Source organism: Leishmania panamensis (genome assembly GCF_000755165.1).
Source record: "Leishmania panamensis strain MHOM/PA/94/PSC-1 chromosome 5 sequence".
Classification (NCBI taxonomy): Eukaryota; Euglenozoa; class Kinetoplastea; order Trypanosomatida; family Trypanosomatidae; genus Leishmania; species Leishmania panamensis.
Window position 1 is genome coordinate 400,311 of NC_025884.1, and position 20,308 is coordinate 420,618.

Here is a 20,308-nt window from a genome sequence, read left to right on the forward strand (position 1 = left end):
TTCTCCTTTTCTGTTTTTCGCTTTCGTGGCAGCGTTGCCCATTGTGGAAGGGGCGAAGGGAAGGGAGGGACTCTCCTGCAGACACCGGCGATGTCTCTGCCAACTCCAGTTGCATGCCCACCATACACACAGGCGAGGCAGTTACAGGAGCAAGTCGATTTCCCCTTCTCGTCCACCATTCCATCTCCCCCCCGCTTGTCTCTTCATTGTATCTATTCTGATCCCCCCGCTGTTTGCTGCCCCTCTCCCCCCCCCTCACACACACACACACACACAAGAGCCCCTCGTTAACGTTCCCAACGAGAGGGCTCACCCCGCGACAAAGAAGCGGAAAACAAAAAGCACACCCGTGCGTGTCGCTTAGTAGTGGTAAACGGATCTCGAGCGAGGATCGGACAGGGCGGCACAGGGGCGATTACGTTTGCATGGAGGGGGGGGCCCTCTTCCCCTTTACCCCCTCGTCTATTCACACCCCTGCGCAACACAATGTGGGCTGAGGTGGTACAGCCCCGCCCCGCCAAAACACCACCGACTTGAGAAGAGTTTGGAAAAAACGGCCGCCAGCCCGACTCCCGCCTTCTTCCCCCCCCCTCTCCCCCCTCTTTCGCCGGGTATGCCGAACAAGACGCGACGGCGCACGGTTGGCGTTCATGGAGTTGCCCCCTCTCCCTTCTCTTCTTCCTCCGCCACGCGGTGGGAAGGCGAGAAGACCAGTTTTTCCTCTCTGTGCCCCCTTTCGCTCGAAGACACGGCACACTTGTGTGTCGACGTTGCGCTCGTGACGGCCGCACATGCGGCCATGACTTTCTCCTCCTCCTCCTCCTCTCCCTCCCCCTCGGTGTCTGGGCCTGCACGACACTTGCCCATTGTTTCGTCGATGCTCCGTGCAGGTGCTGTTCTCGTTTGCCGTGTGGATTTTCCGCTTCCTCTGAATGTTGTTCCAGTCGACGTGTCGCCAGGCGGCCATCCCGGCTCCCGGCTTGTGAGGAGGCAAGCCTACCGACAGGCCACTTTGCCCGGAGGTTGTGAAGTGGGGTGGCGCTGTCTACGCAAACTGCGCAGCAAGGGGCCCCCGCCACTAAGCGTGGGCACACCCGCAGGAGGTGCAAAAAGGTGTCACGGCATGTCTTGCGAGCAGCGTAATCTCTGCGTGTGTTCTCTTCCACAAAAGAGATGTTGGAGTTCAGCTCGGCCAGGGTCCCGTCGGTGCTACTCCCGTCGCGGGTAGTGGGACGATGTCTGGTCCCGGCCAAAGGCTCGCTTAAAAGGTAAGCGAGACCCGCGGCGGTGGCGAAGGCGCGGCGGCATTTGTCCTCCCCACATAGTGGCGGGGCGCTGAGGAAGCGCATTCCACTAGCCGGAGCTGCCAGCAACCCACATCACCTTCTTCCCCCCCCCCCCTCCCTCCACCTCTGTCTTTCTACCGAGTCTCGCAACAGAGCAACGACATCATAGTCGGCACATCCGCCGCATCTCGGACGCTGCCCCCTCTTTGTCCATTCTTGTTTTCATTTTCTCCCGCCCACTTCACCCCCCCCCCCCCCATCGAACACTCGCTTACCTCAAACGCACTGAGACACACCGACGCACACGCACACTTTTCTGCACCATTTCTTTCCACTACCCTCAGACGGACAAGTCGCCGCCATGTTCTTCTCCACCTACGTGCTCACAAAGAAAGGCCCGCTCGCCAAGGTTTGGCTCGCCGCGCACTGGGACAAGCGACTCACCCGCCATGAAGTGAAGGTGGTTGACCTCAGTCAGACTATCCTGCACATTGTCCGCCCTGTCGTCCCGATCGCCCTGCGCACGTCGGGTGAGCTGCTCGTCGGTGTCGTGCGCATCTACGCGCTGAAGGTGAAACACCTGCTGAAGGAGGCGACAGAGGCGACGCTCTTCTTGCGTGTGACGACTCTCGCGACGAAGGGTAGCAAGGCTGGTCTTGCCGGCCAGCACCGCACCACCTCGATCGATGGCGCCGTGGTGCCAGTGAAGGGTAGCGATGTCGAGGCTGTGACGTTTGACTGGAACGCTGACATCGCTGCGAAGCACGGGGCGGTGGCAGACGTTGCCGAGGCTCTCGGCGAGGGTCGCTTCAGTGCTATCGCCGATCTGCTTGGCAGCGGTCGCCGCATAGATGTCGCCGATACGGACAAGGAGGAGGCCCTCTTGGCGTCGGCGTGGTACACCGTGCATCCACTGTCGCAGGCGGCAGGTGACGAGCTTCACACCACGCAGCAGGACTACGACGAGATTGCTAAAATGCGGGCGGACTTGATGGCCTTTGGCGAGCGCGCCAGCGGCAGTGCCAGCACCAGTAAGAGCAAATCAAGTTTGTCAAGCATGGAGAAGGGTCGTGGCAGCGTCGCCGCCGGCGTGAACGACATTGCGTTCCCCACTGTCGGCGATGAGCTCGATATTGGAGTTCCGCTCCCTGACGAGCTGCCGGCGGGCTTCCCTGCTCTGGACGGGCAGGCGCCGTCGGGCATGATGCCAACCGATCCGTTCCTGCTGCCAGACATGATTACTATGAACGAGGAGGCGGCAGCGGCACAGCAGGCAGGTCCAGGTCGAAAGGTGCGGCCAGTGAACGTGTGCGACCTCGCCTCCACGACACTCTCACGCGAAGCCTTTGAGAAATGCATGGCGGACCGCAGCGACATTCTCAACAGCGGGCTGCGCCGTGGCCCCCACGACGCGCAGGAGGAGGCCGACCGCTACACCGTGACGAGGTCCTCTAACCTGGCGAATACGGTTGCTACCAACCTCCTGATAGACGCGGCGCCGCTCTCGGGCGTGCTGAGCCCGGCGCTTCGTCTCGCTTATGCGGCAGCGCTGCAACCGAGCGTCGAGGAAGCGGCCACGATGACGGCGCGGGCGTTGCGGACCTCGACAGCACAGCGAAGTGAAGTCCCTGCCGGCGGCGGGGGCGCACTCGAGGCGGAGGATGCGCAGGTTGCCGCGGCGGATCTGGATGGCAGCGCCATGCTACTGCCGGAGGAGGTGACGCAGCAGCCTCGCAAGCGCGGGCGCTACGACGGTGACGGGGTGGATGACTCAACGACGGCTGCGGGTGTGTCGACCAGTGCTCAACAGACACTGGAGCGCATTCGAACGGAGCTCTCGTTGCGCGCCGCGCATGGCCGCAAGAAATCCCGTGTTGAGTCGACTGCTTCTCTCGTTGGTGCAAGCTGCCTGCTGCGGGAGGTGTGCCATGGCCTGCGTCGTCGCGATGCCGCGCGCACCTTCGTGGACGTCCTAGCGCTGGCGTCGAAGCAGTATGTTAGCGCGCAGCAGGGGCCTGGGTCTGATGAGGTGCAGGTGACTCTGAACGAGTTGGCCCTGCGTCTGTTGGCTGCGGCGTGAGAGCAGCGGTGTGTATAGGCTGCGTGATGGGAGCAACGCTGCAGCGTCAGCCCCTTGTGTGTGGAGTGGAGCGTGCATGCTTGTCTGTTTCGCTCTCAATAAACCGTCGAGCCGTCCAACCCCCTCCTCCTCTTACCTATTTCCCCTACACTGCTGTTTTTACTGTTGCCGGTGCTGTTTGGTCTCTACTGGCCTCCCCGCTGTCCCTCTCCAACCCCCTCCGTCTCGAGGTGTATGCCGTTTTCCGCATTTTTTTTTTCCCCCATAGAGCCCTATCACATGCAGGGCGTGTGTGTGTGTTTGACAGAAGCTGTGGGAGAGAGAGAGGGAGTAACCGAGAGTGCGTGAACACCGACGGTGCGCGGTGGTTTCCGTTGATGAATGGCAGAGCCCTCCCTTTTAACATACCCCCACCCACATACAGCAGCCACACAGCTCTCTTGAAACCATAGAGGCGCAGATGCATGAACGTTCGCGCTTATGAAGTCCATCGTGACAGTTTTGCACACTATGCGTGTCGAAGCGGAATGTGCGGGCTTCTCTGCCACAGGGCCGCTACCAACAGCGCGCACAATACACTTTCCTCTTTCCCCACGTACACACATACCCATGCCAGGACCTTCCCCATAGAGACACACATGCGGTTTTTTCTCTCTTTTTGCATTCGTTTTTCCCAAGTCGCGCGGTTGTGGATATACATCTCTGTGCGTGTGTGTGTGTGTGTGTGTGGATGTCTTATTTGGTTTTACACTTTTTTCTTTGGCGAGTATATGCTCCGTGAGTGCGCGAGGTTGGTGTGGGCCCATACTCACACACACACACACACACGTACGAACCCTCGATGCGGTGCTGGGGTGGTGCACAAGCGGAGCTGACGAGGAAGAGAAAGGGCGAAGGTGCTTTTCGATAAGGGGGGGGGGGCAGGGAGAAAAAGGGAGCGCGTCGTGCTTGCGTGTGCGCGTACGTTCGTTTGCATGTGCCCGTGGACCTTTCCCCACCCCCACACACGCGAGGCAGCTTCACTCGTCCTACTGCACACAACGGTTTTACTCTCTGGCTCTACCCCCGCATTAAAACAATGCACGCCTCATCACCACTCGGCCCGCGCTTTCATTTTTTTCTTTTTTCTTCTCTCGCGGTCTTCTCTCTCCGCCGGCCTTCGATTCCACCTACGCACACACACACACACACACACACACACACACACACACACACACACACACACAGACACACAGAACACAGGTGCATTGAGCAGACGACTCCTCATGCTTTCTCTGTTCTCTGCTCTCCTTGCTGATGGGGCATTAGTGATGAGCTTGTGTGTGTGTGGGGGGGGGGGCGGGGGCGGGGGGGATTCTCTGTCTCGCCTGCATACATGCCTGTTTGCGTGTCTGTAACCATTTGGGTGCCGCGTGCGGATGGGGTAACGGCCGCTGCACTGACCACTACTGCTGCCTTGCGCCGTTCGCCACCACCTGAGGCGTTGTACCTTTCCTTCACTCGTCTTCACCGTTACGTTCTTTTCGCTCTTTCACGCCTACCCGTTCCTCTGGCCTTTTTGTTTCTCCGTTCGCACGTGCGTGCGTGCGTGCGTGTGCGACGACGGCCAAAAAAAGGAGGGGCCCAAAGTTCTGCACAACCAGACAACGAACCACCCCGCCACTTGTCCTATGGACACGACACTAAAAGCCAACGTGCGCCTTTTTTCCCTTTTTTTTCGTTCATTGCAGCCCTCCTTCTCCCCTGTGTGCGGTGACGCGGACACGCCTCTCTACTTGCACGTGCATACCCACTCGCGCCCCTACATCATATACCCATAGGCACGCACAAGGCGGTCATGTCGAAGTACGCCAATCCCGAGTACTGGGAGGACCGGTACCGCAGCAATGACACCACTTTTGACTGGTTCGTCACGTATGACAACCTGCAGGCCATTCTTCGCCCTCTCCTGCAGCCGGCAGAGCAGATTCGGGTGCTGGTAGTGGGCTGCGGCAACAGCCGTCTCTCCGCTAACATGTATGAGCACCTCAATATCAAGAAGATCACCAACGTGGATGTGTCGCCAACGGTGATTAGTCAGATGCAGCGTCGCTATTCAGAGATGAACGAGATGCAGTGGATATGCGCCGATCTGCTCACCACCCCGATTGAGAAGCTGATGCTAGAGCTCTGCCCGAACGACTACCTCTATGACTTCATCGTGGACAAGGGCCTCGTGGACAGCATCCTCGGCGGCTCAAACTCCTTTCACAACCTGTACACCTTCAACAAGAACATGTCGCAGCTTCTGAAGCGCGGCGGGCGCTTCGTGGTCGTATCGTACGGGTCACCCGAGACGCGCATGGACCATTTCCGTCGCAAGAAGCTGAACTTTGATGCGGAGCACAGGGTTCTGGAGAAGCCAATGCTGAGCTCCTCGACCGCTAGCCCTACCGGGCACTACCACGTGTACATCATGGTGAAGGTTGGCGCGAAACAAGGCGCTGCGGTCTCCATGGCGGCAGACGGCGAGTCGGAGGAAGACGACGATTTCTATGACCGCTTCATGACGCAAAACTCCGCGACACACTGAGGCGCGTGTGACTAACACGGCGGCGGTGAACCACCTCAGGGGGGCTGCAAGGGAAGGGGGACGAGGGTGAACGTGTATCTGTGCGCGGATGCCGCCATCCTTGTTCACGTAAGCGTCCGTCTCGCCACAACCACTACCATCAGCGGCTGTTCTTTCTATAAGCAGCTGTATGCGTGTGAGTGTGCGTGTGTGGTTTACTCCTTGTCATGGTCGGTGCATTGCGCTGGTGATGGTGATAGTGGCAGTGCCCCCTGTGAGGGGGGGGGGGGGGCGGAGGCCTTCTCTTACTCTGTGTGGGGTCCTGTGGGGTGGGAGTTGCAGGTGTAGAGGCAAAGAAGGCACGCTCATTCACATAGACGGTGACGTAGGGGGAGAGAGGGAGAGCGAATCAGTAGTTCTGAGCTGTGTTCACCCGTCTCTCTAACATGATGTCTTCTTGCCCCCTCCCCCCTCTTCCCTCCACCCTAAGCTGTGGCACTTGAAAGGTGCGCCTTCCTTCATCCTTCAAGCCACTCTGTCCTCCCTCCTATACCTTTCCTCTCCCTCCACCCTATCATCTAACCCTGCAGATGCATGAGTGAGTAGGTGTGTGTGTACTGATGTACGATATGAACGAGATGAAGCGACATGGCATGGCTGTTTGCGTGTACGCGCGCGCGTGCTCACGCGAAAGGAAGACAACCAACAACCGGAAGGCATGCGAGCCAGTAACGTCGACGCCTGTGGAAGCATACTAGCGAGTTCATGCGTATATATGCACACCTGTCGTGGCTGTGGGTGCATCTGGCACCCCCTTCTCCCAGGCCCTTTCTGCGTATGAATCAAGATATGAAGGACTGCAGGAGGCATGCGTGTGTGTGTGTGTGTGTGTGGAGGGGGGGGGCTAACTGGGAGTGGAGAGTGCGCTGCTGCCCCCTCACGGTGTACACGTGCCCTTGACCCTCTTGTATGTCTGTGGGTTGTCGCTGTTGTCATGCGTCCACTACAGCAGAGGCAACACATACGTATACCGCGACCCTTCAGGCTAATGAGCGCCGGATGCTCTTGGACTTCTCTCCTCCCTCGCTTCTCCTCCATTTTCCTTTCTTCGCGTCTGCTTGTCAACGCCCCACACAATACACACACCGACCGACGTGCATACCCGAAACCCCACAGTATACACGTGTGCAGCCGCACTCGAGTGCTTGGAGGTTGTCACCTCTTTTTCTTTTCTTTCGTCAAGTCTCTCTTCCCTTCCCTTCTCTGTCTGTCTGTCTGTGCGTGCGTGCGTGCGTCTGTTCCCCCCTCCCACCACCACCACCACTGCCACACGCGCCTCGGAATTCACCTCTTTCCCTTCGCGCTCCCCTTTTTCCTTTTTTGTTCTTCATCTTTTATCTCCACGCACAAAACCTCCTTCCTCCCCCCTCTTCCCGCACAATCAACGCGGTAGAGGCGCGCACACCCCCCACCCATACACACCTCAGTTACACCCCCCCTCTCCCCCCCCCCACACACACCCACACTCAATAAAAGCAAGAAACGCGAGGACATCATCCAAGAGGCCGCTCGTGTGCGCGCAGGTGTGCTGCTGAGTTGCTCCCCTTCTTCCTGCCTCACTTCCTTTCGTCCTTCGTGCTCGGTGCTCTCTGCTGTGTGACGTCGTCGACTTCCGCATACACACGCATACACATACGCCCTCATTCGCACCCCTTCTCTCTTCCTCTCGCTTGTTGGCTTTATCTGTGTGTCGTGCTTGCGTGTCTTTTGGCTCTCTGAGTAAGAGAGAGAGAGAGACTGCGAGCAAGTCACGACGTGGTCGGAGTGGGCGCGGCTCTGTCTCCATCCCCCCCTCTGGAGGAAAGGGAAACGCACTTTTTGGTTTTTGTGCGACAAGTTGAGTTACATGAGCGGGCCGGGGCGTTTGCTCTCTCTCTACACCCACTCTGCCCCCCCTAACCCCTCTATTTCTATCTCTTCTCTGCCCACACCCCACCAGGCTTCTCAGCCCGAAGGTGAGCGAGTAGCGTGGTGCCTCTCTTCTTCTTTTCATTCTGTCCTGTGCTTTTTTTGTTTTCTAGCTAGACTGCACACCCCTCTCCCATTCCCCCCCTCTTGTCCTTCGTTTGTGTGGTTTGTTTCGCCACGAGAGGCCTTCTTTGCACAAGCACGCGGTGAAGAGTGAATACAGCACCGTATTAGGGTACACACAAGGAAGCACACGCGCGCCAACACAACACAACACAACACCCACCCACGCACACACATACGTACATCTTAGTTACGTGCATCCTTCTTCCCCCCTCCCTCCCTACTGCCTTCCCTACACCCTCACGAGCGCAAGGCAGCAGAGGTATGTAATTTTCCAGTCAGTATCGTCATCGCTATCTCCCCATCCCCTTTTTCTCTCTCTCTTGCCCCCTTCCCCCCCCCCCCCCCGCTCGCTCACACTGACTCTTTCATTGTTTAGTGCTTTGTTTTTCATTCTTCGTCTCTGTGTAGTGTGTCTGCGAGCGTCTCTCTCTCCGTGTCTCTCTCTGTGTGTGTGTGTGAGCTCGTGTGTTGTGCGTCGCTCTGCCCCCCCCCCCTCCCCCGAGTCCACACCAGCGCTCCTCCACTCTTTTTGGTCCTTGCGCACCTTGTATTGGTGCTCTTGTTCTATTGGTGGTGTAGTCGTGGTGGATGTGCTCGCATGCACGGCTGCTGAGCGGCACTTTCTTATATGGGTTTGTTTGTTACTCCCCTCTCCCTTTCCTTCTCCGTGTCTCTCTCCGTGTGTGAGCTCGTGTGTGTGCGTGTGTGTTTACGTCTCCCTCCCTCTTTCTTCCCTCTCTTGCTTAGACGCACACCTTTCTCTCTCTCTCTCTCAAGCACACCCCCACACACCCCTCCCTCCCCCTCCCACACACACACGCAGAGAGAGAGAGAGAGGCACACAACCGCATACGTGTGTTTGTGTAGGCCCCTCTCCTTTTATTTTTCCTCAGTCGAGTTGATCTGTGCTGTCTCCTGTAGTAGTAGTAGTATTGTTGTTGTTGTCCCTGCACGCGCGCTCTTCGTGCTCCTTCCTTTCGTCTCCTGCCACCCACTCAGCACGCATTTACACACGCACAGTTACCCCCCCCCCCCCACATCTACACCACACTACCCCCCTCCCTCTCCCTCCCTCCTCCGCACATACGCCAATCATACACGTGCACACACGCCTTTTTTCTCCGAGTATTTACCTCCCTTTCGCCTCCTTTCTTTTGTCTCCTGTTTCGCCGTGCGTGTGCGTGTGCGTGTGCCTCTTCCCCCCTCCCTCGCTCACACCCAAAGAGCGCTCACGTGGGCCCTTGTCATATCCTTGTGCCTCCCTTTCCGTGTGCCTGCGTCCATCTTTGGGTGCCCTTGAGCTAACTACGCCCCAGTGCATCGCAACCGGCCGGCCAAACTCCCGCCCTCCATCAACAGAGCCGCTACTGCAACCAGCACTCTCTACATTCAATGTACAGCAAGGCACAAGAGTCATCGCACGACATCCCGTGCAGCAGCGCAGCTGGGGCAACCACGACAGCAACGCCTCTGCCATCGTTTGTGGTGACCTCCAGCAACGACACGACCTTCACAAAGCCCACCACACCTGCCAAGTCGGGCACCACCATGGCGCTTAACCCGGACGCGCAGGAGTTCCGCGTTACCCCGGCCTTTGCCGGGACGCTCTTTACCATGCCTTCCGCAGTCGCACCTGCACCACCACAGCAGCTGTGGTTTCCGACGACAATGAACTTCTTGGCTTGCCCAACGGCTGGCAACGACGGCACCTCGCACGCAAGCAGCTCGCCTTCCCCTGCCCCCGTCCCCGCGGCCGGCGATGCGATGGACAACCGGGATCTAGTGGAACAGACGGAGGCCTACGTGCACAAACTCTACGATCGCAAGTGCAAGGATGAGAAGCTTCATATGATTTCTGTCTTTCACCTGCACCCGCGCACCACCGACAAGCAGCTGAGTCGGATCTTCTTCCCCACAGGGGCGTCCGCGGCCGAGGTTCTGGAGCCGCGCGCGATGCCGGAGACACTTTCCAAGGCGTTTCTCGCGGTACGCCAGCGCGCTGGCGTCGTCTTCTTCACTCGTAAGGACTTTGCCATGGTCGGCGTGGAGAAGGTGCACGACTTTGTGCCACATGGCCAGCATCAGCCGCTCGTGGTGCGCTACTGCGGCCCCGATCAAGAGGCAACGCCGCTGTCCGGCTCTCCGCTGCCCCCGCACTCTCCGAGCGGGGAGTCGCATCGAGGTGACGCGGTGCCCTCTGCAAAGGCGATAAGCCCGAGGCCCAGCGGCCGCCCAACGCCGCTACAGTCGCGCCACAGGGATGCGTCAAACCCGCACGACGTCTTCCCTGCGAGCGTCGTGGCGGCGCCGTCACTCTCCGCCGGGCTCGAGCTCATCATGCCCACCGGTGCTGCGACGCCGGTGCTGGGCAACGGTGCCAACGCCACCGCTGTCTACGACTCCATTGACCAGCACTTTCTGCAGAAGTACGCAGGCGAGCCGGTATACCTCGTCGGCGTGCATAATCTTGCCTACGGCACCACCTCCAAGGCGCTCTTCAAGATGTTCTACCCGATGGGGGCCCTGAACTCGGAGTTGCTGCCGCGGCCCGCTTCGGTGGACGGCAAACTGCGCTGCAGTGGCGTCGCCATCTTCGGCTCCAAAGGGATGGCGATGGAGGCGGCGGAAAAGATGAACGATTTTGTGCCTCACGGGCAGCGGCGGCCTGTTGTGGCCCGCTTCCTCGAGCGGACGACGAGCCCTGCCTTCGCCCATTTTGCCGCGCACGGCAATGGCAGCAGTACCACAAGCAGCGGCTACACCGCGACGGCGTCTACGCCTCGTGGGTCAACGTCGTCGCCCAGCCCAACCTCCGGCGTCTCTTCAGCAGCCGTCCTGCTTGAGTCTGTCGAGAAGCAGCTGCGGTCCAAATCGCTCAATGACAGCCAACTCGCCGCGGACATGGCGGCGCTCGTTTTGTGTGCGGAGAGCGGCGAGGCGGAGGCGAAGAAGCTCGCGGCGGTGCTGCGGGACGTGCTGTTCTCTATGCGAGACCACTCTACGATCCTCGCGAGTCCGCTCTCTGGCGCTCTCCGCACGCTGCACAGCACACTGGGCATTCGCGTGCGCACCACCCCGGCAACGCCGGCCGACGCCTCGCTGAGCGCTCGAAAGGGTATTCTTTTTCTCCAGCAGATTGGCCGTACACTCATGATGCTGGTGGCTGACACGGAGGCGGCCCGCCAGACCCGCATCGTCGCAGCGGTGCAGTGCGCCTACCTCTACCAGTACACGTACCTGCCCAAGACGCCGTTGTGCTTTGCCACGACGCTCTTCCGCAACTGCGAGAAGGAGCTGCGGGAGGCGAAAGAGTTTCTGTGCCGAGAGCCGGATGTGCCGTCGAGCCTCGTTGAGGAACAGCAGCACCGTCCATGGATCACGCTGATGGATGCGCTACATGAGATGGTCAGCGTCTGGCGCTCGCTTGACCCCCGAGGCTACGCGCAGGACGCTGCGCGCGACGAGTACGAGCGCTTTGTGTGCGAGTTCCGCGGCGTGCCCACGAAGAGCGGCACTCCGGTGGTGAGCACGCTCAGTGCTGTCGCAGCTGCAGCAGGGGAGGAGCACCAGAGCGGTGCCTGCACACCGCGCCTCGGCGCGCAGGAGGCGCCCATGGAGGCAGTCAGCAACGCGAACTTGCCAAAGGGCCACGGTAGCAACAGCGTCAATGCGAGTGCGAAGAAGTCGCAGCTCGTGACCCCGAGTGCTCGGCCGACGCCGCGCCGCGTTGTCTCGAAGTCCTACAACACTACCAGCGACTGGAAGGCGAAGCAGGGGACGCCGGTTGCGGGGCCGAGCTGCGCTGTGCCACCGCAGGTGATGCTGGCCACTCCGGCCAGCAACTACACCCAGGGCGCCTCCATGCTATCGGCGGACAGCAACTCCGCCGGCACAGCGGTCAGCAGCGCGCTGCGCTCGCTGGGCCTCACGCCGCAGCACCCGAGCATGCGCTTCAACTGGGGCTCGCGGTTGCTGTCGGGAGCGCCGCAACCCGGCATGCCGCCCATCCCAACCGTTTCTACCACTTCCATTCTACCTGCAACGCCGACCCGCTCTGCACCGGTTGTCACAGCTGCTTCCGGCGGCAGCGGTGGTGGCGCCGCCGCTTCTGCTGAGCGCTCAGACGCTACGATGACGGAGCGGACGGTGTACATCACGAAGCTGCCCTCGTGCCTCAGCGCCGGCCAGGTGCGGCGTCTACTACTTCACTTTGGCGACTTCCGAAAAGTTCGGCTTTGCCACGACGACAAGGAGACAACGCGCATGGGCTCAGCGGAGGCGCTGGCGGCGCACAACCTTAAGTTTGACCAGCTGTGCTTCGGCTTTGTGGAGTTTGTGGAGAGCAGCAGCGCCAAAGCGATGGTGGAGTTCTTCCGCAATGAGGTGCACACACCGAACGCGTTCGACTTCTTACGGGATGACCACGTGCACAGCTTCGACGACACCGACCTCAATCAGCTTCGCAATACACGCACCAGTCAGGCTCGAAACCCCATTCATGATCAGCAGCCCCTCGACGCCACCCGCACGCAGCCGTGCCTCTTTGGTGCCCTCCAGCCGCATCATGCCGTCGAGACCTATAGCGATGTGATCACAGCGGAAGAGGTGGCCGAAGCGGTGCGGCAACTCCACAAAGAAGAGGAGGAAGCTCAGCAGCAGCAGCTGTCTGCATCGCCCTTCATTCACCCGACCATCTTCACCACAGCCACGCCTTACCCGATGACCACGTCGAATGAGGCGTCGCACGGAAGCTCAGTACCCGCCGCCGCTTCGTCGACAGGGGACGACGACAACAACGGGGACGACGGCGGTACCTCCGTCGTTGCCGCCTTGCAGCCCATGGACGCCGTGCACTTCCCTTGTGGCTTTCCCTACCACGAGGTATTCGCTGCTGTCGCCTCGCAACCGGGAGACGGCGCTGACCACCACTACAGCAATGCCCACAGTAGTAACCACCTGCGCGGAGACGACATGGACCTCTACGGCGGCTGCGTCCCGGTCATTGTGGAGACGGAAGGGGACGAAGTTGAAGGACTGCAGGAGTACCAGGTACAGCAGATCTTGGAGCTGCTGAGCTAATAGGAGTAATAGAAAGCGGAGGGGGGGGATTGCGGCGGTGACTGTGTGTGGTGTGTAGGCGCTGTCTGTTGTTGTTGTTGTTGGCTGGTACGCATGCCCGCGTACGTCGCTGCGTTTGATGCTTATGTCTTCTCTCTCTCTCTGTGTGAGTACTTTGGCTCTCGTTTATCCATATATATATATATATATATATATATATTTATTTATTTATATATTACGACACATGCACACACACGCCCTTTCCTCTTTCCCACCCTTCCCCGCACTCGCTGGAACCGCGCCTCCTCCTCCCCACCCTCTGTCGCGACTCTCTCTTCGGTTCCTTCTCTTTTCTCGGCATTTTTGCTCCATCACCCCCCTCCTTTCCTCTTCTACGCCTTTATGGTGCTTTCGCGCCCTTACGCACCCACAAGCCTACGCCCCACACATCCCAGCACACACAAGTCTTGATCAGCTTCTCTTCATCACTTCCTGTATCCCCCTTCTCTCTCTCTCTCTCGGTCTCTGTGTGTCTCCCATTTTGTTTTCTCTCTGTCTTCTCTCTCCCGTTGTGTTCCCTCTCCTGTCATTGTTCCCATGGCTGAAGGACTGATGTATGTATGTATGTGTTCTCTCTCTGTGTGAGCGTGTGTTCGAGAGGGCGCACCACACGGGCTCAAACTGTGTACTTCCTGAATGATGTGTTGACAAGCCTTTCCGTAGAGATACACAAGCACGCCTAATATATACACGCACACGCACACAACAGGGATGCCTTCCCCCCTCTGACTCAACAATGTACCTTGATAGCGGTGAAAGTAATTTTCTCCTTTGTAGCCTTGTTGATAGACAAACCACTAAACTGCCCATCAGCCACCACTCCACACCGTGACTGCTGGCGCTCAATCACAGCCACCTCTCTCTTCCTTTCCCCTTGTCGAGGAGAGGGCGACGTGCAGGCTGGAGAGACAACAGGCGCGCTGCCAAGGCGCGAGAGGAAAGTAGATGTGTACCGTCGCCTGCTCGTTTGCGTGAGTAGAATGACACACTGAAATCGATCAGGGAAATGTGGCACCGTGCGTAGTCGCCCCCCTTCCCCCGTCACTTGGCTTTTTTGCCCGCCTGTCTTTCTCTCTTGTGTGCCCTCTTAACACTCACCCACACCCACTCACACCCACACACACACAGAGTCTCGCTTGTCGCTCGACGACAGCGCTGAACTCAGCTGCATACGTGCGCGCGTCTTTTCGCCTCATTCCCATAGCATTCATTACGTCTGGTGTTGATGTGAGTGCTGCACGGCATCTGGCCGGTAGCCTCAATCGATGGTCACACAGTCACTGCCAAGCAAAACACACAGCGTCTTTGTTCAGCACTGCTGAGTGCGCGGATGGACGATGTGTGGTGTATGTGTCTGGCGAACTACTGTGCTTGAGGACTCACATCACATCAGCAGTAACCAGCGCCATGGTGCGCACAAGGGACGCGGAGTGTGTGGCACTCGGCGGCGATTATGAAGTGCATCGGACCCATGAAACGCTCGCGGGCATCGGCAGTCGTCACCTTGCACACGTGCGCGATTTGGAGGCGATCGCCGATGGGCTGCTGTGGCCCGCAGAGGAGTTCCACGGGCAGCGCCTACTCCTCATCTACCTAGCCGTCACCGGCTACGACCTGTGGTATGCATCATGGCTACCGGCACACACGCGGAGGGCAATGGGGCTAGCAATCACGCCAGCCCAACCGGCTCGCGGTGCCGACACGCATAACAGCGGAGGTGCACGTCTTCTATGACGCCAGCACGGAGGCCTTCAGCGCTGTCCCGGTCGACGCCTGCTCCGCACCCTCCGAGGGAGCTATGCACCCCCCCCCCCCACACACACAGTGTGCCCTGCCCGTGCTTCGGGTGTGCAGGTGCTGCGTACTGTTCAACATTGCCAGCGCGAGGTGGATGGCGGTGTCTGTGCCGCTCCCCAAGTTGACGTAGTCGTGGGCTTCAAATACTCTGCCGTCATAGTACTACAGTCCTTGTGCCCGGCGCAGCCCCTCTCCAGAGTGGCCGTCGTGCGCGATGTCGTGCGGCATGGCGTTCGCTTCATATGGCAATGCTGGTGTCCTGAGGTGGGCGGCCTTGCCAGCGTCCTCGCACGGCAGCGAGGTGCACAGCGACGTGACGTACTGCGCTATAGCGGCGTTGGCGTTGGCTGTTTGGGCCAGTCAGTTTGACCACCCTCGAGCTTCAACGTGCTGGGGATGTCGCGTGTATTGCTTCGTCGCGCAGCGTCTCGCTCGAGGTTCGGACGCGGCGGCCGAGGGTGAGTAAGACATCCTCCCTGGTTGGCGCGACGCCGCTGCTTTTGCTGATGGCCCTCGAGACCTGCCGCGATTGTGTGAGGAGGCCGTCTCGGGGGCTTTCAAGAATGCCTGAAGGCGTGCAGCACGTACTAAGCGCCCTGACTGGGCGGCGTACTTGGCGTGCTGTGCGGCACGCGTCCTGGGTGCAAGGGGCAGCCGGCGGGTAACGCGCACCTTGGCACTGACCGTCCGGCGGTGCCCGTGCAGGTCCACCCTCTTCGTTATGCGCAAGCGTGCAGCCCCATTTGCGGTGGGGTTACCTGCGGCCTCGACACGTCACCAAATCCGGTACGCTTCGGCTTTGTCTTGATGGCTCACCTGGCACTAAGCTGTGCTGTATGGAGTGGGCAGCGCAAGGGTGAGCTTACCGTGCTATGGCGACAGCTGTGTCTCTGCTCACCACACACAGTGTACTGCTTCTCGCTGGCCACGGCGCAGTGCGGCCGATCACCGCGCCAGGGATACTGGCACTGAGAAAGGCGGTGAGGCCGGCCGTGGACTCCAAGAGGGAGGGAGGGAGGGAGGTTGCTGACGGCTGTTTGAGTGCCATCCACTTCACTCGGCGATGGCGATTACTCACGCTGCTCTATTTCCATTTCCTTCGTACTGCTGAGCCTTTCCTCCTCCATCATTGTGTGAGCCCGTATGCATACGTGTGTGGGCAGTACCGCATCACAAGACAACATGCCTACCCACCCGCACAGGGTCAAATGACCCCTTTGCAGTGCTGTACTGTGAGGAGTGCATGCGTGTGGGTGTGTACTTTACTCCCTGGGGGCTTTTTCTGTTCGACGACTGCACTGCCTCCTCCGCGTACGCGTGCATCTCGCGGCGTCCAGCACGCCCCTTCACACACACGTCGAGGGAAGCAACTTATCGGTCTTTCTGCGTCACCATGGTTACTCAATCTCGACGACTCGTTCTCCATTCAATTGCCTTCCCCTCCGCAGATCTCCTTACATACACCTTCACGTACACATAGCGGTGCGCGAAACGCATAAACTTAACCCGCGCGCGTTGTTGGTGTCTCTGCCCTGTGGCTTTCGTGCCTTTTCCTGTTGCGGCCGGCCATCGCCGCGGGCCGGGGGCGCGGTGGTTTCGGTGGGCGCGCAAGGGGCGGGGCGCTTTTCCTGGGGGCGCCCCCAGGGCGGCCTTTTTGCTCATGCCCGGTTTTCGCCGCGCGCGCAGGCCCCCTCCTACATAGCCCAAGGGCAGGCGGCGGCCCCTGCCCTGGCGCCTAGGCGGGTGGCGGCGCCGCGCGGGGGTTCGCCGCCCCGCCGCCGCCCTGCACACGCCGCGCCGCCGCCGCGCCGGCCAGCTTTTCCGGCCCCGCGGCTTCGAAGGAGCGGACAACGACGAGCAGCTCCTTCATCCGGGCCACAGCGACGCGCATCTCGCTGATGGTTAGCACCGGGGCGTAGTCCGACGGGTGCGGCTGCAGGTCGAGCAGCTTCATCGCCTTCACGCGATCCGCGACTGCGCCGGTGTCGATCTCCTTGTCGCGCACGTCAGCGAACGTGACGAGGTGGTGCAGCATCATGCTGCGGCCCACGGCGTCGAGTATGTAGTTTGGCGTCAGGCCGAGCTCCGCGGCTGGGTCAATTGTCTGCGCTTTTGCTTCCTCCGGAGTCGGCGGCGGCACCGGTGGCATGCAGAGCAGCGCGTAGAAGCGCTTCCAGAACTCATCGCCCACGCGAAAGCGGTAGTACGGCATTGTGAGAGGCAGGCATAGGCTGCGCATGGGGTCCTCGGTGAAGTCGCCGTGCATCTGCGCTGTCTGCGCGCGTGTTACTGTCGCCGTCACCTCCTTGGAGAAGACGACGTGTGTGCAGTAGTCCGTGTGGTAATCGTCGCCCCTGGTCGCCTCGAACACGCGCGTCAGCAGCAGCGGCCGCTCCGTCGCGAAGTGCGCCGCCTGATCGAAGGGCTTGCAGGTCTTAATAAGGCTTCGGTAGTAGATGACCTCCATGTCGTTCAGCACCGCCCACGCAGCGGCGGCGCCGTAGAGCCGCGTGCGGTCCTTCTGCTCCACCGCGAAGGCGAGGTTGAGAAGCGAGGACACAGCCTGCTCGTCGCGGCGCAGGTTGACCAGCAGGGCAGCGCGCCAGAGGTACAGGGAGGTGATTTCCTCCCGCAGATCTTCGTCCTCGCGGAGCGGGTTGGCGCCTGCGTGGACGCTGTCGGTGCCGGTCTTCGGCGTGGCTGGGGTGAACTCATGACCGTCGGAGCCGTCGATGATGAAGCGTGCCTCGAGGCCACGCCCACGAGCGGCATCCTTCAGCTGCGCGTCGACGGTGCGCTGGATGCCCTTCACTACCTCGTCAAGCTTCTCCTCGGAAGCCAGGGCCACCAAGGCGCGTATCTCGGGCGTCGGGGCGTCCTCGACCTCGTACACCTGACGTTCCGCCAGCACCTCAGCGCCCTTCGTCACTGGTCGCATCGCGAAACACTGTGGAAAGCGACACGCCGGCGCGCCAGCGCATGTGCACCGTCCACCGGCACCGCACCGGTACCGCAGATCGAACATAGTGCTGCGAACGACGAAGTCGCGCCGCGCCTTCTCCACGTCGGAGGCCGGCGGCGGGGCGCCGTGGAAGTGGCGGGCCACGACGACGCTGCGCAGGTGCGTCAGGGACGGGTCTGCTGGTGCGGCCTCTATGAAGTCGGAGCAATCGCACGGCGCCAGCGGCTTCCGCTTCGTCTTCAGCTTCGACTTGATCTTGGAGAAGAACGACTTCATAGGCGCGTCTGCGACTACAGTTGTATGCGCAAAGGTGATGACTAAGCTAAGTGAGGGAGAGGGGGTGGGGTGGGGGGGGGGAATGGCTATGAGCGGGGGTCGCTGCTGCTGCTTTGTCGTTTTCATGTGTATGGAGGAGATAAAGGAGGATGGGGAGCTCAAGGCGTGGGTGCGTGAGCCGAGTTGCTTCTCTGAGAAGGGCTAGAGGACAGGGAAAACAGGCAAGGCAGGGGTGGGATGAGGAGACTGGCCTATACGGTAGGACTTCATATCGACCAAACTGCTCTTTCCACCACCACGGCCTTTCCTTCTCCCGCGCGTTGCGGCGCTTCGGCTTCACGTGCCGGTAGCAGCGACTGGACGCAGAGGGCGCACATTGCACAAGCTCACGAGGGCGACAGAGGGGGGGGGGGGAGGAGGAGGAGGAGGAGGAGGAGGAAGGCGTGTGCGCTTCGGCATTGGCGCCTTTTTTCCGTTGCGGGAGACAGAGAGATCGACGTCGCTCACAGACACACTCACACAACAGAGAGCCGCGCACGCTGGCGCAGTCCTCGCTGAGACAGACCCGAAGAGTGACCGTGCGGCAACAACGGACAAAGAAGGAAAGCACCAGCACGACCATCAAACTCAACAACGGCAATTCGCCCGAAAACACTGTTGCCCCTCACCGCCATCTCCACAGAAGAGGGAGAAGAGCGAGGGCGAACCGAGAAAAAGAGCGAAGCTTCGATAGGGCAGCCAGCCCCGCCCACAAAGAGGTGATGTTCACGCGTGATGGCACTGGTCCAAGCGCAGAGATGGACAGACGTACTCGTGCACGGGGTATGGGGGAGACAAGTCCGTTGAGTTCTCTGGGAGCACACCGGGACATCCACACCCACACAGCCACAGAGGTGTGGATAGGTTGGCTCTGCAGCTTCTTCCTCTACTGAGCGTACGGCACGGTGCTCACATACTCGTGCAGGCGGTTTCGCATCTGCTGAACGACACAGTCGGCGATCCACTGAAGGTTATTGATCTCCAGCTCCTTCAGCTTCACGTAGGCGTAGAAGACGCCGTACTGAAACTGCCGCGTCATGGCGTCGTTGTACATGACGACCAACTGCTCAACAAAGCGCCGCTCCAGCGACTTTTTAGACGCCGAGCCCATTGCACGGCTGCTCTCGTCGAGCAGCTCGAAGTACTTCGTGAAGCGACGCAGGCGGTCGCGCAACTGCTCCTCGTTCTCGCTCTCCGCAATGTCGTCGTGGATGTCGACGAGGGAGCCGATGTTCGGGAACACCTTGCGACGGTCCACCGGCGTGATCTCTCTCATGCCCAGCGTGTTCAGCGTGAAGGTGAGAACCATGCGATCTGCCTCGGCGTCCAACAGGGGGCACATCACCTCGCGCGTCTCCCCGCCAAGGTTGTAGCAGAAGTCGTAGAACTGCTCGTAGTAGTTCTTCATGAGGATGCCGCGGATGTACTCCACCGAGAGCTCATCCAAGTCGCGCTCGAAGCCGCCGTCGGCGCTAAAAAAACGCCCCACAGGGCTGTCGATGAGCACCACCTCGAACATCTCCTGCACGTCCGAGGCGGCGATTAGCGTCGGCATCTCCGGGAAGACGCCGAGGGGGTGGCACTTGGTGAGCAGCTCGAAGTTGGTACGGCCACTGCGCTTCGCCACGATAAGCTTCAGCACGTTTGACAGCATGTACTCGCAGCTAATAAAATCGAGAAACTGACACAGCGGCGGTTCGGCCCAGGAGCGGAGCTCCCTGAACTGCCTCAAGAGCACTTCCTGCGCGCGATCGACTATGACCCGCGAGGTCAGCGTGCCTTCCTGCTGCAAAAAGCTTCCGTAGTCGGTGATCTGCAGCTGACTCTTCATGTCGCTGAGGTTATCGCACTGGCAGAGGTGGTTGTACTCATCGGCACGGAGAAGGGCGTCGCGGTAGCCGTGCACCATGGCCTCAAGGTGGCCCTCGTGCACGTTGTAGTTCATCATAGTGCGGCCCATTTTCTTCGAACACAGACGTGCGCGTTTGTGTTCCTTGTCGATCTTCGCGACCTAAAACGACGAGAGGGGGAAGGGGGGGGGCAGAAGGGCGACGATGTCAGCGAGCAGTCGCCAATCTGTGCGTTATACGCAGGCAGTGAAGGGA

At 60.0% G+C, this 20,308-nt stretch overlaps 5 protein-coding genes across 5 annotated transcripts; 3 read left to right on the forward strand and 2 right to left on the reverse strand.

Moving 5' to 3' along the window:
• Positions 1–1,647: 1,647 nt before the first annotated feature.
• On the forward strand, positions 1,648–3,366 carry LPMP_051090 (double-strand-break repair protein rad21-like protein; the record flags this gene model as incomplete). The annotated part of the gene is made up of 1 exon (XM_010705570.1): positions 1,648–3,366. One exon carries the CDS (start codon positions 1,648–1,650, stop codon positions 3,364–3,366), a length of 1,719 nt encoding a protein of 572 aa, XP_010703872.1.
• A 1,837-nt stretch (positions 3,367–5,203) lies between these two features.
• LPMP_051100 (methyltransferase, putative) lies at positions 5,204–5,938 on the forward strand (the record flags this gene model as incomplete). The annotated part of the gene is made up of 1 exon (XM_010705571.1): positions 5,204–5,938. One exon carries the CDS (start codon positions 5,204–5,206, stop codon positions 5,936–5,938), a length of 735 nt encoding a protein of 244 aa, XP_010703873.1.
• A 3,465-nt stretch (positions 5,939–9,403) lies between these two features.
• Positions 9,404–13,090, forward strand: LPMP_051110 (hypothetical protein; the record flags this gene model as incomplete). The annotated part of the gene is made up of 1 exon (XM_010705572.1): positions 9,404–13,090. One exon carries the CDS (start codon positions 9,404–9,406, stop codon positions 13,088–13,090), a length of 3,687 nt encoding a protein of 1,228 aa, XP_010703874.1.
• A 3,571-nt stretch (positions 13,091–16,661) lies between these two features.
• Positions 16,662–18,290, reverse strand: LPMP_051120 (hypothetical protein; the record flags this gene model as incomplete). The annotated part of the gene is made up of 1 exon (XM_010705573.1): positions 16,662–18,290. The coding sequence occupies one exon, from the start codon at positions 18,288–18,290 to the stop codon at positions 16,662–16,664; it is 1,629 nt and encodes a 542-aa protein (XP_010703875.1).
• Positions 18,291–19,089: 799 nt separating this feature from the next.
• On the reverse strand, positions 19,090–20,163 carry LPMP_051130 (vacuolar ATPase subunit-like protein; the record flags this gene model as incomplete). The annotated part of the gene is made up of 1 exon (XM_010705574.1): positions 19,090–20,163. One exon carries the CDS (start codon positions 20,161–20,163, stop codon positions 19,090–19,092), a length of 1,074 nt encoding a protein of 357 aa, XP_010703876.1.
• Between the last annotated feature and the right edge of the window lie 145 nt (positions 20,164–20,308).